We start from the raw sequence: 14,761 nt of genomic DNA on the forward strand, positions 1-14,761 counted from the left end.
GCTTAGCATGTGGAACCTCAGGACCTTCAGGAACCTGTTGAGACCCCTCAAGTCGAGGATAGGACGGTGTCCGCCTTCTTTCTTTGTTACCAGAAAGTAAGTTGAGTAGAACCCCCTGAGTTGCAACAGGGGATCTACTGGGTCGATGGCACCCTTGTCCAGGAGGGCGGACAACTGGGTGAGGGCTTGGGTTTTTGCCGGGTCGTATGATGGTCATCTTGACCCGGCCACAGGCTGGGGGCCGGCGTGGGAACTGTAGTTAGTACCCGTGGCTCAAGGTGGAAAGCACCCACGGGTCCCTGGTGGAAGCAGCCCAATAGCTGAGCTACTGCTGTGAAAAACATCCGACGACCGGCCCCTGACCCTCAGCGCCGGGTCCCCCGGTCTCCAAAGACTCTGGGGGAACGACGGGCAGCATATGAGACCTGAGGTTGCCCCGAAAGGCAGGGGCCCGAAAGGCCGGTGCCTGCTGCTGAGCAGGCTGTGGACGTGGGCGCTGAGGCCTGAGGTAGCCACTAGGATGAGCCTGTGGTCGAGAGCTGGGCTGTGGGGCAGCTGAAGAACCTCTAGGCCTGCTAGGAGGAGGCACACTCCTTTGAAGCACAGAGAGCTGCTGGCGAGTCTTTCTGCCTTGGACATTTCGCTCAAGCGCCTCTAGAGCTGCAGAGCCAAACAGCAGGTTCAACTGGAACACTGCGGAGGGTTCCCCTGCACGCCTCAGTGAGAGGAGACTGTGCCAATCACACCTGGTGGCGAGCCTGGACGAGAGTGGACATCACCCGCCCCAACTCTCTGGACATCAGCGCGAACGCCTGCAGAGAAGCGTCACTGAAATCGTGGGCCGGAGCATCCACTGCAACCTCCTGCAGGGATGCTGACAGAGCGAGCTTCAGGTGGGACATAGAATTGCCTATGCGTCCCATGCGTGCCGCTGCGTCATAGACTTTGGAGAGCAGGTTATCCGTAACCTGACACTGGGGACGAGGACACCTCGCAACCGGTCTTAGAGCCTCATCAGGCGAGACAATTAGAGCGGCTATGGTCGGCTCAACTGCTGGCATGCGGTCCAAGCCAAACTTGGGTGCATCCTGCATGGCTGCCAGGGGCAGACCGTCGGATGTTGCATGAGAGAGGGCTCTAGAATCCCTCCAGCATGCATGCAACTCCCTCAGATACTCCTCCGATGGAAGCACGGTAAAGCTGGCGGGGGCTGGGCCACGCCTGAAGAAAGCACTGGCCGGAGCCGGCTGCGCTTGCGGCACGTCTAGCTGCAGACTGGCCAGGGCCATAAGAATGATGGCTCCCATTGAGTTGTCCTCAGAAGCACAAGTAGAGCTGCGGGTCGAAGGACGGGAGCACGCTGCGGAGGCACGGGAGGCTAAATCCTGTAGGAACCCATCCGGCTCGTACTCGGCAGCTGACGCTGCCAGAGAAAGCACATCTTCCTCCGGCTCCAAGGCGGCTGCCGGAGGAGCAAGAGCACCTGGCTCCCCTGCACCAGTCCCAGCCTGAAAGGCCAGGAAGAGGGACTTCATGCTTTCGAGCTCCGCTGTTAATTGGCCTACCTTGGAGGCCAGCCCGGACACCCTAACCTTAGGACATGAATATTTTTTACACATTTTAGTCGTCTTCACGGATTCCTGCCAAAACTGCCACTGATGAATAAAACGCAGGGCCCTGCATTTAGGCTAAATACATTTTTTATTTTTAAAAACCATACACATTACTTGACAAAGTTTCAAATGTAAATCCAATCACGATAACCATTTAAATTGCTCAAGATAACCAGACATGAAGTACTTTATTTTCCAAATGTTAAAAAAAAATCCAGAAAACAGATGGATAAACATTCATTCCCGTTACAGGAAGAAGCTACGGAACAAACTCCTTTGTATGGATACTGCTTTTTTCTCATCCTTCAGTTTGTACGCCATATCAAGCTGCTTTATTTCATCTGTAAAACATGACAAAAAAAAAAGAAAACATTTCCAGAAAATAACGTTATGTATTATTGTGGTTAACATTTCCCTTGTGCCTCCGTCCTCCAGGTTCATACCAGGAGCGATGCTATGCAGTCACCGTGCCGGCCAAGGAATTCCCCCAATCGGTTTCACAATGCATTACAATTTTGACCGCAAACTCTTCTATAGAAGCCGGTTCTCTTTCAAAACGTGTGCACCCTGAGAAGAATATTCCTATCACACCAATTTACACCCATTTGTTTTAATTCTCTAGAGCCCGAAGCCCCCCCCACCCCAGTCCCGCGTTTTTGTGTGTCAAGTCTCGCGTTCTGCGAGTAGGAGGAAAGGTTAGCAACTGTGTCGTCATAAAAATACAAAGGTACAATTTGTCTGGTGTGTATCAAAATTTGTTCCCCAAGGGACGCTATGAAATAAAGTACCCTGTGCAGATACCAGTGTATGTGTCGTTTATGTTGACGTGTCAAATCCTTTTTTTTTTTTGTTTGTTTCCAGTACATCAGGTGTCAAAAATATTTTACAAACAACCCAGATGCAGCAACATTTTCATGGTGGTGGTAGAAGGAGTCTTATGGACAAAGATGGACGATACAAACTGTTTATTTTTTTGTGGTGAGGGATTATTTTTTAAAAGTCAACAAAATAGATATGGGATAGAGGGATGCATAAAGTTGTTCGAAAGAGAGATCTTAAAGATTGAATGAAATATGAAGGGAAAAAAATCAATTTGATTTGACCAGAGACAACATTTCCCTACTAAAGACAAAAGTTAAGTTAAAAGATTCCGTCTTAGTCGATTTTTTTTGTTGCTGTTGTATTAATTCCTTTCTATGCCTGAGTAAACAAATATGAATATTGTACATTGGCAGGGACTGATGTAAAAAAAGGAGAGGAAAGAAATCAAGAGAAGGACAATGTGTAGGTCAACCAGCAGTTTTCAAAAACTCTTAAGAACATACCCTTTCAAAACGTGACCATCAAGGTGTCCAGAGCCCTTGAATGCAATCGATAAACCCATGAATGACTGAATGAATGAGTGAGTGAATAGAACTCGGAGCTCCTCAGAAACTTTACATAGAAATGTGAGTGGAGAGAGGTCCGGTTTGTCCTACAAACACCCTTTTTCCTGTGAAATCCCCTGCGGCAGACCTCTGTTCCACTGTTTCACAAGCCTTAGTGTTTATCTGTTTGGCTAGAGAGTTTTATATTTATCTACAAATATATAACAAGTAAAACGTGCAGGCAAAAATAGTTAGGTTTCCATAGAAACACCCTTTTTTTTCCTGAAAATACAGCAGTATCTGAAATAGTGTCTCATTCGATCTTTTGTGTCTCTTCTTTTTAGTTTTTTTAAACTGTCCCCAGTTTTAATTCGATCGTACGCCAGGAAGCTCTTTTTGCCCACGAACAGAAAAAAAGTATCTACAAACTTTGTAAACAGACCTGCTTTATCAAAAAAAAAAAAACATAAATAGTTCAGAATATTAACAGCCAATGGAGCAGAGGCTTTGAATGAGCGAGGGCCAGAGAGCTAAATATACATCATTCAGATAAAAGCGTAGAGATTCTTTTAAATTCGTACAGCCGATCATCAAGCCAGGAGGAGCTTCTTCTCCTCAATCAATAATAATAAGAAGAAGAATAAGAATAACAACAACAACAATAATAATAATAATAATAAAAACAGGTCACTTTCAATCCGAGTTTGTAATCACACCTCTCGTGCACCGAGAAAAAGACAATTATACCACGGAGGAAGGTTGGTGGGGGGGGCGAGGTCGGGGAGTCCGGGGGTGGGGGGGGGTGAGGTCGGGGAGTCCGGGGGTGGGGGGGGCGAGAGAAAAAATGTTTAAAAAGACAAATGCATCCACACCAACCAAAACCCTCCACTCTGAACCAATGTCTGATGTATCACCGAAGCCCAGCCGGGCCAATCCCGGACCCCCCTGCTACCCCCCGAGGAGCCTGCGACCCCTCCTTGACTCCTCTCCTTGTCTCCTCGTTTCCTCTCCCCTTCCCCTGCTAGTGCATCTGTCCGGTCGTCAGAGCTTCCTCCCGAGCTGGGCGGTAAAGTGGTGGTGTGCGTGGAGCAGAGTGTGTGTGTATGTGTGTATGTGTATGTGTGTGTGTGTGTGGAGGGACTGAGGGAGGTGGTGTCAGGGGTGTGTGTGTGTCGTAGTAGTAGTAGTAGTAGTAGTAGTAGTAGTAGTAGTAGTAGTAGTAGTAGCAGTGTGGCCCCTCCGGCCCCAGGGGATCAGAGGGAGGTCTCCAGGCTGTGAGGGCCCCCTCCAGGCTGTGAGGGCCCCCTCCAGGCTGTGAGGGCCCCCTCCCTGGGGGGGGGGATCAGAGGGAGGTCTCCAGGCTGTGAGGGCCCCCTCCAGGCTGTGAGGGCCCCCTCCAGGCTGTGAGGGCCCCCTCCAGGCTGTGAGGGCCCCCTCCCTGGGGGGGGATCAGAGGGAGGTCTCCAGGCTGTGAGGGCCCCCTCCAGGCTGTGAGGGCCCCCTCCAGGCTGTGAGGGCCCCCTCCAGGCTGTGAGGGCCCCCTCCCTGGGGGGGGATCAGAGGGAGGTCTCCAGGCTGTGAGGGCCCCCTTCAGGCTGTGAGGGCCCCCTCCCTGGGGGGGGACCAGAGGGAGGTCTCCAGGCTGTGAGGGCCCCCTCCCTGGGGGGGGGATCAGAGGGAGGTCTCCAGGCTGTGAGGGCCCCCTCCCTCGGTGGGGGTTCAGAGGGAGGTCTCCAGGCTGTGCAGGGGGCTCCCGGGGCTGGCCAGCGGCGAGGCGGTGGGGGCCGGCGGCTTCAGGCCGACGTGGAGGTGGTTGTTGCTCTCCACGGCGTTATTGTTCTGGTTGGGCGTGGCCGGCGGGGGCTCGGGGCCCTGGAGGGGGGGCGTGGGGGCGGGGCTGGGCGCGGGGCTCCCGGGGGCGGGGCCGGGCGAGGGCGGGGCGGGCGAGGCGTTGCGGGGGCTGGCCGAGTTGCGCTTGGTGGGCGCGTCGTCCTCGGCGTCGGTGTCGTCGATCAGGGGGATGTGCGTCTCCGAGTCCTCGATGGTGAACTCGGGGTGGCTCATGAAGTTATGGATGGAGGATCGCGGGTCGGGCTTCTCCATGCCCTCATAGAGGGACACGGAGCTGCGGAATGCATTCACCACCCGGATCTGCACCGCGGGGGGGGGGGGGGGAAATGGAGATAGAGTCAGTCTCGTTTCCATAGAAACACACATTTGGACCTTAAACAGCTGGCAGCACTGCATTCAGGAGGGGTTTAATAGGGTCAATAGTAGGGACGACTCGTGTGCTTTGGGCGGCGGGGGCATGCATGCAGGAATGCTGCGGTGCTTAGTAGTACATTTGAGTAGTCCTGATGCTGGTGGTTAATCATTGACTGCCCTGGACTGCCGTTGAAACACTCAGGTCTGTTTAGTGAGGAGCTTCAAATAAATACTTTGGGAAGAAGTAAGTAGTGACCCCTGGGGAGCGTTGAAACCGACCAATAGAATGCAGTCTGTGACTGTAGGGTTAGAAGGGGCATTTCACCAAATAACAACTCTGGATTAGGGTCGAGGCCAATTTAATCAAAAGTGCAAAGAGGGGACAGGAAGGAAAATAGTTCTTTGACCGAGGACAGATCCAAAGACAAGAGGTTATGTTGTTGAACATGCTCAAAGAGAGACAGAGAGAGATACACACACAGAGAGACAGAGACAGACAGAGACACCTACAGAGAGAAAGAGAGAGAGAGAGAGAGAGAGAGAGACAGAGACAGAGACACCTACAGAGACAGAGACACCTACAGAGAGAGACACCTACACAGAGAGAGAGAGAGAGAGAGAGAGAGAGAGAGAGAGAGAGAGAGAGAGAGAGAGAGAGAGAGAGAGAGAGAGAGAGAGAGAGAGAGAGAGAGAGAGAGAGAGAGAGAGAGAGAGAGAGAGAGAGAGAGAGAGAGAGAGAGAGAGAGAGACTGAGAGAGAGACAGACAGTCAGAGACAGAGACAGACACACACACACACACACACACACACGCACGCACGCACAGTGAGGGACAGATAGAGACAGAAAGAGAGATAGAGAAATTGGCAGAGTAAATAAGTATAGGAGAGACAGATGAGGACAGCACGTAAGACAGTAAGAGAGAGAGACAAGCAAAAATACAATAAGAGAGAGAAAGTGAGAAAGACAGAGTAAGAGAAAGAGAGACAGACCAAAGGACAGAGGAAGTGAGAGACAGCCTGAAGGACAGAGGAAGTGAGAGAGACAGTGAGAAGGACAGTAAGAGAAAGAGACAGTAGCCGCGTTTACATGGACACATCTATGCCGCATAGATTTCTATGCGGCATAGAAAATGGTCATGTATACGCCTCATTCGTAATACAATTATCTGTTCGGCATAGATTCTATGCCGAATAGAAGAGGTGGTGTATTCCGTTTTTAATCGCCATGTATACACTTATTCCGCATAGATTGGGGTTTAACTTAGTGCAGCCGCAGTAGTTCGCAATTGGTCCACTGAGCTCCGTCGGTACTTTTAAGCACACCGAACTTCACCGCTGTCAAGGAAAGTGGATTTATTGCCTGATTCACGTCTTTGTTATCACTCCGTAAAAGTAGTCCGGTAAGCGTGTCCGGTTGCTAAGCGACGGGACACATTGGTGTTTTTTAATGACGTGTTCGCGTATCGTAGTGTCCGTGCTCGTCCGAGATAACTGTAAATGAGTAGGCTACTACTAGTACTTTTGCAGGCTGAACGTTAAAATACTTCTTAACTTAGAGAGATGGCAGCTGCAGTAGTTCGCAATTGGACCTTCGAGGATTCCTGGTCCCCAAATTCCCGTAAGACCACTCTCTCCCACCAGTCTTGGCTGCGGACTCGCATCCAAATTCCTCTTGTTTGCGGCGGCGCTTAGGGTAAATATAAAGATCTGACGAGAAATTGACGTTGCTGCGCTGTCCTCCTCCTTCTTAATTGAAGGAGCAGGCAGAGAAAAGCTCTCTCCTGCTGTGCTTTCATTAAAATCAAATTTAAAATCCCCGATAGTGATAAGACATCCGTTATGTCGCCGCCGGTCCAGAGATGTGTCAGGTGTGCGCGAGAGACATAACGGACACTTTTGTTACTGCCATGTATACAGTACATTCGGAACACATTTTAGGAACAGATCTATGCCGCATAGAAATCTATGCGGATCAGATGTGCCATGTAAACGCGGCTATTGAGAAGGACAGTAAGAGAGAGAGACGGACACACACAGTGTGAGAAGGACAGAACGAGTTGGAAGGGAGAGCGAGTAAGAGGGAGCGAGAGGATTAGCTTGTGGGGGAATAAAGGGATGAGCTGCGGCAGCAAAGCGTCTGCAAGCTGGTAAAACATGTGAGGAGAAAACCGGCACAAGGACAGCGAGGCAGGGGCCCCATGCAGAGCGAGCGCTACCTGGTGTTCAACAGTAGTAAACCTTTGAGTATAGCCCATGACACATTTCACAGAATCTATAGGAGGAACACGTTGGGAGTCAGTCTTGGTTTCTGTTGGGGTCTTTTGGTCATTGAGGCCACCATAGGTGGACAAACAACAGGCCTCACCACATTGCAATTCACATTGCATTTAAAATACTTAAAACACACTTAAACTTAACATACAAACACGATTGCATGAATCATTGACTTTTTGAGATAACCTGGAAAGAAATTGTTAAAAATTTCGTTAGAAAATGTGAGGTCGCAGGGTTCCCCTCTGGGGATCGGAAACCCCCTGGAACCTAGCAGGGACAAAGGGTTAGGAACAACAACCGGCAGCACACTGTAACACAGCCCTCCTCCCTCCCGGCTGGATCCAACTGTTGTGTCAGGTTTAACATTGAGACGCGGTGATGGGGATTCCCTAAGGGGACACTCCCACACAAACCCCTACACAACACAGCACATTACGAGAGCTACTGCTCTGTCAGACCACCTGTCTCCGGTGTCTGGGGAAAACAAACGCGCACACACACGCACTCTCTCTCCTGGCAAGGGAAAAGAGAATCAGAGTGAGAGTCTCTCTGCCTCCTGATTAGAGAGGGAGAGCGAGTGTGCTCCGTGTCCTCAGCTTAATGCAATCTTGCGATTCTTTAAAATCGTTGCGGATCTCAAATGGAGGCTGTCCAACACCACAGATATAGTGGAACACTAGCGCAGGCTACCAAGGGCAATCGCTGATACGCTATACGCATCTCCGCCTCAGAAGAGCACATTACCCCAACCAGGGAGAGAGAGAGAGAGAAGGGGCGAGAGAGAGAGAGAAGGGGAGAGAGAGAGAGAGAAGGGGAGAGAGAGAGAGAGAGAGAGAAGGGGAGAGAGAGAGAGAGAGAGAGAAGGGGCGAGAGAGAGAGAGAGAGAGAAGGGGCGAGAGAGAGAGAGAGAAGGGGCGAGAGAGAGAGAGAGAGAGAGAGAGAGAGAGAGAGAGAGAGAGAGAGAGAGAGAGAGAGAGAGAGAGAGAGAGAGAGAGAGAGAGAGAGAGAGAGAGAGAGAGAGAGAGAGAGAGAGAGAGAGAGAGAGAGAGAGAGAGAGAGAGAGAGAGAGAGAGAGAGAGACGTGGGGACCAGCAAGAGCCCTGGTCCAGCTGTAGGGTGAAAGGTCACTCTGGGTCCCTTCATCGTGAACAGAGAGGGGCGTCGTCTCAAAAGGGGGGTACACTCTTGGACCATGATCATGGGCTTATACTCAAACCATTTACCCGGCTACGAGGTTCTAGAGCTCTGCAAAACACACATCGATGAGAGCCGACAGGAGAGAAGAGGAGGAGGAGGAGGAGAGGGGGTAGTACAGCACAGACTAAAGGCAGAGGCAGACAAACCTGGCGTTGTCAGTCCAATAAAAAGGCAGAGCAAACAGAACTAGAGTACTACATCGTCCACCTTGTTTTTCTCCATATCTCACAGGAGACCAAGAAGCAGAAGCAGGACAAACGCAGAAGCCCCCCACTGGGAAACACATAAATCCATCGGGTTATGGAGTCACACAGATACACATAGCGAGGTGTCCAAGCGGTATGGAGGTCGAAGAGGGGGGCGCGTTCTGGGGACGTTGGATTTAAAGTAGAAGAGGAAAGAGGAAGACGAGGGAACATTAGAGTGAAGGAAGAGAGAGAGAGAGAGAGAGAGAGAGAGGGGGAGTCCAAAGATAACTTGTGTCAACGAACATCAAGACAAGAGCATTAGTGGTAGAGTGAAGAGGAGAGTCACCGATGCAAAAACACACAAACAGGTAAATCAAGAAAACACACACAAACACACACGCACACAGAAATCAAAGTCCAAAAAACGGTAAGAGTAGTGTCATGCACTAGAGGAGAACACGCACTCACACCCCACAGTGGCAGAAGCGGAGTTGATGGCAGGAGTGGTAGTACTGGTACTGGTACTGGGTGTGGTGGTAGTAGTGGTAGAGAAGGTTACATGTGAAGGGCTAGAAACATTGGTTACATCGTGCTGCGGCTGGCTGGAGTTGGACGCCTGGCGCCTGAGCACCCCCTGAAAGGAGCTGGCGCTCTGGAAGGCGCTCACTACATCCATCTGCAAAGAACCAGGACAGCCAGGTGACACACCAGGAGAACAGAGCACAGACCAGAGGAGAGAAGAACCAAGAGGGAGCGTTAACACAGAGACGGAGGGCACACAGGGCCAGAGGAGAGAGAGAGAGAGAGACAGTCCAACGAATAAAGACAAAGGAAATGATGGAGGGAGAGGGGATTAAATGAGAAAGAAAGAACAAAAGAGAAAGAGAGCACAATACAAGACACGTATAATCATAGGAATGAAAGATAGTCAATTTAAAAAGAGAGATTTGATTTAATAATTCAGAGAGTAAAAGAGAAAATAATAAGAGACTGTAGGGGAAAGAGGAGGAGGAGGAGGAGGAGGAGGAGGAGGAGGAGGCGGGGGGAGGAGGAGGAGGAGGAGGAGGAGGAGGCGGGGGGGAGGAGGAGGAGGAGGAGGAGGCGGCTCGTGGCTGGTTAAAAAGGCACCCTTCTCTGCTGCTTCTTTATCTCTGCCGACCCAAGTCGCCCTCTCCTTCCGGTCATCGCCGTGCCATTCATCAACTGATCATGTGAGGCCCTGCCTTCCCTCTGGGCAGTGCCTCCAGGTCCCTTTATTCATTCATCAACTGATCATGTGAGGCCCTGCCTTCCCTCTGGGCAGTGCCTCCAGGTCCCTTTATTCATTCACTCAAGCTGGCCAACCTGCTAGGACATCAGCCTTAAAGACCTGCATTGGCTCCCAATAGAATAGATGCTCTGTTCAGGGCACATGCCACCCTTAAAGAGAGAGAGAGAGAGAGAAGGAACACGAGAGAGAGAGAGAGAGAGAGACAGAGAGACAGAGAGAGAGAGAGAGAGAGATTGACAGCTGAAGATAACGTAATAGTTCCTAATAATCGTCTCTCCGTTCCCTTGCGGGCGGCGGCGGTGCTACTTGGAGGAGGAGGAGGGAGGGGGGCGGGGCTGGTCGTCAGGGCGACGGGGATGGGGGTGTGTGGAGCTGACGTTACCTGCGTCTGGATGCGGTTGAGGCCCCGGAACCAGAGGATCTGCCCGCGGCGCAGCTCTCGCTCCGCGTGGTCGATCTCGTCGTTGTCGTCCAGGTCGTCTAGCTCGTCGTCGGGGATCTCCTCCTTCTGCGTCCCGTGGCCGGCCGACTTCAGGAACTTCAACCGGCTGGTCGGGACCGTGGCGATCACCTGGGGGGGGGGGAAAGGGGAGGGGCATGAGTGATGTCATTAATGCACTTCGCTCAACGACTACAGGTAGGATGTGGACGTTGCGGTCTGAACCCAGAGCCGTTTCCACTGGGAGGCCGACACTAGACTGGGCTGGGCTGCCCCCCGCCTGAAGAGCAGAACAACTGAATGACTCAACTTTCTTTTTGTTCACCGATTTCAAGCTTTGATTGCGGTAAATACAAATCAAAATTACTTCATAAAATAATGGAAGCGGCTACTTAAAAATTATATGAGAAACAAGTGATCGAAGCCGGCAGTGAGTCGATACTTTCAAATTGAGCATGAAAAAAAGGCTATTTCAAGTTAAACTCTTTAGTGTTAATGTTTCATATTAGCACTCAGAGGTCACAGTATATTAACCCCTATGGGTGCAATTCCTCAAAGTCAACACAGGGGGGCAGTGTTTCCCCACAGTCCAGCTCGGGGGCTCCACAGGGGGCCGCCTGGTCTCACCTGTCCCCACAGCAGACTGCCGAAGCCCAGGAAGGTGCACCACAGCCACTGGTCCGTGGTCAGCGCCACGCAGCTGAACGGCTTCCCACCGAACTGCACAATGACGATCTACACACAGACACACGCGGAGACACAGGAGGAGGAGAGAGGGCCGCTTTATTAAGCAGTGAATCACCGGCCTTAAAGCGCTACATAAACCTGTCAGACGCCGGGACAAAGGAAGCTGGACACGGAAAGTATGCTGTAATACTCGCTGATTCCTGGGGTAACAAAGAGAGGGAGGGAGGGAGGGAGGGAGAGAGAGGGACAGAGAGAGAGACAGAGAGAGAGACAGAGAGAGAGACAGAGAGAGAGACAGAGAGAGAGACAGAGAGAGAGACAGAGAGAGAGACAGAGAGACAGAGAGACAGAGACAGAGAGAGAGAGAGGGAGAGAGAGAGAGGGAGGGAGAGGGAGGCGGTAAATCTCTGTGGAGTAAAAGTGCCTGGGCCGGCTGTGATGTAACTCAGGAGTTTGGGGAACGCTGAACTTTCCCTTGCGGCCTTCGGCGAGGCGTTAACGAGATCTGGGAATAGAGTTACGATGGAACGTCGTCTCTCTCCTCGCCGAGGCCGGGCTGTCGGGGAACCGTTTCATGTACGGTTGAACCGTTTCCTTTAATTTAGACGTCCAGCGACGGGTGGACGTACGAAGCGGCCGCTGGTCGTCGCCGTGGGAACCAAGCGCTCAGCAGGGCCGGCTAGAGAAGCCCCGCCTCCGGTCCGGCACTGGCTGTGATTGGTTTGATGTGAAAGCAGCCGAGCCCACGCGGCCACTGAGCGCCGTTCCCCCGAGAAGAAGTCCGAGAAGTCCGAGCCCGCCATCTGGGTCGTTCTTAACAGAAGCTGGTGGAAGAACTGAAGGCTGAACCCCAGCCCTCATTCCCCGACTAGACAGGGTCTACAACCACGACAGCCACGTCTAATTCACTGTTCTGTCTGTTGTAGCGCGTTGCGGTGACCTCTGAGTCAGGGGGTGTCCTAAGTATGTGTCCTTTTGCACCCTTTGAGACTGTAAGGTTGATTAAGGGCTATACTAATACCAGTGTTAATTTTGTCAGCTATTTTAGATTGAGTCTTAGTCTTAGTCTTTTGACGAAAATGCTAAGTAGATTTAGTCACATTTTAGTCATTGTTTTGCTTTGTAGTTTTAGTCTAGTTTTAGTCTACGAGAAGTCTTTACATTTTAGTCAACTTTCAGTCATTACTTTTAGTCAATATGTTTTCTCTTTTCAAACTAGTTCAATTAACCCCATATATATGGACACCTGCTAAGTTGTTCCACTCAAATACATTGCTAAAGTGAAAACGTCACGTTGTCCTGGCAACCGGATTTTCAGTTCTAAACAACCGAACGAGAGATGGTGTTCTCCATTGCTTCCATGTGTTGTTTCTTTCAAAATTAAAATAAATCAATTTCAAGAGGTGAAAATCACTACCAATCGAAACATGTCGAGGCGTTCATGCATTCCCCTCGGGTATTAAAAGGAAAAGTTCGTAAACGTTAATTCGGTTTAGTTTTTTTTTTTATATGAAGACAATCTATTCTCAATATTACTTACATCATTGGTAAAGCAAACTCACAAATCAATTCGCAAAAAAATTGTTCCTTTTCTATAAAAGGTTTGTGTGGCATAGGATTTCCCCTTGTTAAATTTGGTGTGTGTAGAACCGAAAATCGGTTGCTATGGAAACGTGACGTCACACTTTAGTACTCTTGTCTGTTCAGCCTTCAAAACGGTAGCTGGTAAATTGTGAAAAAAGCATTAAACTGTAATCAGAAAACGCGGTTATATGTTATAAACCCTATAGTATCTTTGGTATAAAGGCTGGGACGAATTTCAAAGTCCACCTTATGTTGAAGTATAGACCGTGACGATTCCCATTGAAACGAATGGCGCGGGGATTTTCTTCAAAACGAGAGCCGGTAAATTGTGAAAAATGAATTAAACTGTAATCAGACACGGCGGTTATATGCTACAGACCCGAGTATCTGTGGAATAAAGGCTGGGGCCGCACCTGGATGATGAAGGTGCCGAACACGATGGAGCAGAAGATGGGGTTCCTGAAGATGCCGTCGAAGACGTTCCTCTCGCCGTGGATCTTGCGGGCGTTGATCTCGTTGAAGAGCTGCATCATGACGAAGGTGTTGAAGACGATGGTGTAGTGCTCCGAGGGGGGGGCGTGGAGGGGGGCGTTACGGCCGCTGTCGATGTTGAAGATCTTCTCACCTGCACACACACACACACAGGTTTTTTTCCTCTTCTTACTTACCATTTAAATTCACAGAAATTGTAACTTTGCATGATGTAGAGAAGTGCATAACCATCATAATAAATACAAGTTTTACGCTTTTAACTTTCCTCTATTAAACAAACGACCAGACTGAATGAATGGAGGTTCTGGTGTCTCCAACTTAAACACACCAACCAGCGTAGAGTGTGAATAAAAACCTCCACCCTGACTATGAGGCAGCAGACGGCCTCCACCCACCCCAGCTGACGGAGGTGCGAGGCCCCCTCCCTGCTGAAGGGTCCTGGTTCTGGTTGAGCCGAGGCGGCTGATCCTATGTTAGCCCTGTCCCTGAGCGCTGCTGGGGCTACGAGCCGCAGCAGGAAGGGGCGCTGGCACATCTGGAACTAAACACTGCAGGGCTTAAGGGGACTTCACCCAGGAGGCAGGCGGCTCAAGACCCCCCCCCCCCCCCCCCACTAAACACGGCCCCTCCCTCTGCTGGTGGGGAACAGTATCTGACCGGATGGGTCGGCCCCTGCCCATGTCCTCAAGGCTGCTCTCCCTCCGACCAGAAGCTCTTCCCAGCTCCGTGGGCTCTGCTTCAGCTAAACGGTGGTCGGGCCCTTCAGGGCGGCCTCAGAGCCAGCCGGGGACGTGCGCGGCCGGCACTAGTCTACGGTTTTCCGGTTGGGAGATGAAAGAGATGAAACGTCTACGTTCCTACAAGGAGCCAGTAAGGTCCCCCCCCCCCCCCCCCCCCCCCGTGGGACTATCCTTTAGTTTTCCATCCGAGCCGCGGCTGAGGTATCACAGAACACCAGTCGAGGGCGGGGCGCTGCCGCCCACGTACCGCAGAACAGCAGGGTGAAGATGATGACGAGCTGGTACACGCCCTGGCCCAGGATGTTCTTCATCATGGTGCGGGAGATCAGGGGCTTGTTGCGGCCGTACGGCTTCCTGAGCAGCAGGGCCTCGTTGGGGGGCTCCGTGGCCAGGGCCAGCGAGGCGAAGGTGTCCATGATCAGGTTCACCCACAGCATCTGCACCGCCTTCAGCGGGGAGTCCTGTGGGGAGACAGAGGAGAGGAGAGGAGGGGGGGGGGAGGAGAGGAGAGGAGAGGAGGGGGGGGGAGGATGAGAGGAGAGGAGAGGGGGGGAGAGAGGAGGAGAGAGGAGAGGAGAGGAGAGGAGAGGAGAGGGGGGGGAGAGGAGAGGGGGGGAGAGGATGAGAGGAGAGGAGAGGGGGGGAGAGAGGAGGAGAGAGGAGGAGAGGAGAGGGGAGGTGGGGAGAGAGGAGGAGAGAGGAGGA

The 14,761-nt window shown here is 51.4% G+C and overlaps 1 protein-coding gene across 4 annotated transcripts in view; it reads right to left on the bottom strand.

The window, feature by feature from the left end:
* Positions 1–1,856: 1,856 nt before the first annotated feature.
* The window catches only part of atp2b1a (ATPase plasma membrane Ca2+ transporting 1a), a 45,892-nt gene continuing 32,987 nt past the window's right edge, over positions 1,857–14,761 (bottom strand). For 2 of the 4 annotated variants that reach the window (XM_030341241.1, XM_030341242.1), the window contains exons 17-21: positions 14,304–14,517; positions 13,238–13,449; positions 11,181–11,288; positions 10,497–10,685; positions 1,857–5,131 (exon numbers count right to left, since the gene is read on the bottom strand). In XM_030341241.1, coding sequence (XP_030197101.1) covers positions 4,700–5,131; positions 10,497–10,685; positions 11,181–11,288; positions 13,238–13,449; positions 14,304–14,517 — 1,155 coding nt within the window. In that variant the 3' untranslated portion in view covers positions 1,857–4,699. Of the gene's footprint in view, positions 5,132–9,312; positions 9,521–10,496; positions 10,686–11,180; positions 11,289–13,237; positions 13,450–14,303; positions 14,518–14,761 lie in introns of all 4 variants that reach the window. The other 2 variants (XM_030341245.1, XM_030341244.1) reach the window with 2 other exon arrangements.

Source organism: Gadus morhua, chromosome 19, assembly GCF_902167405.1.
Source record: "Gadus morhua chromosome 19, gadMor3.0, whole genome shotgun sequence".
NCBI classification, from domain to species: domain Eukaryota; kingdom Metazoa; phylum Chordata; class Actinopteri; order Gadiformes; family Gadidae; genus Gadus; species Gadus morhua.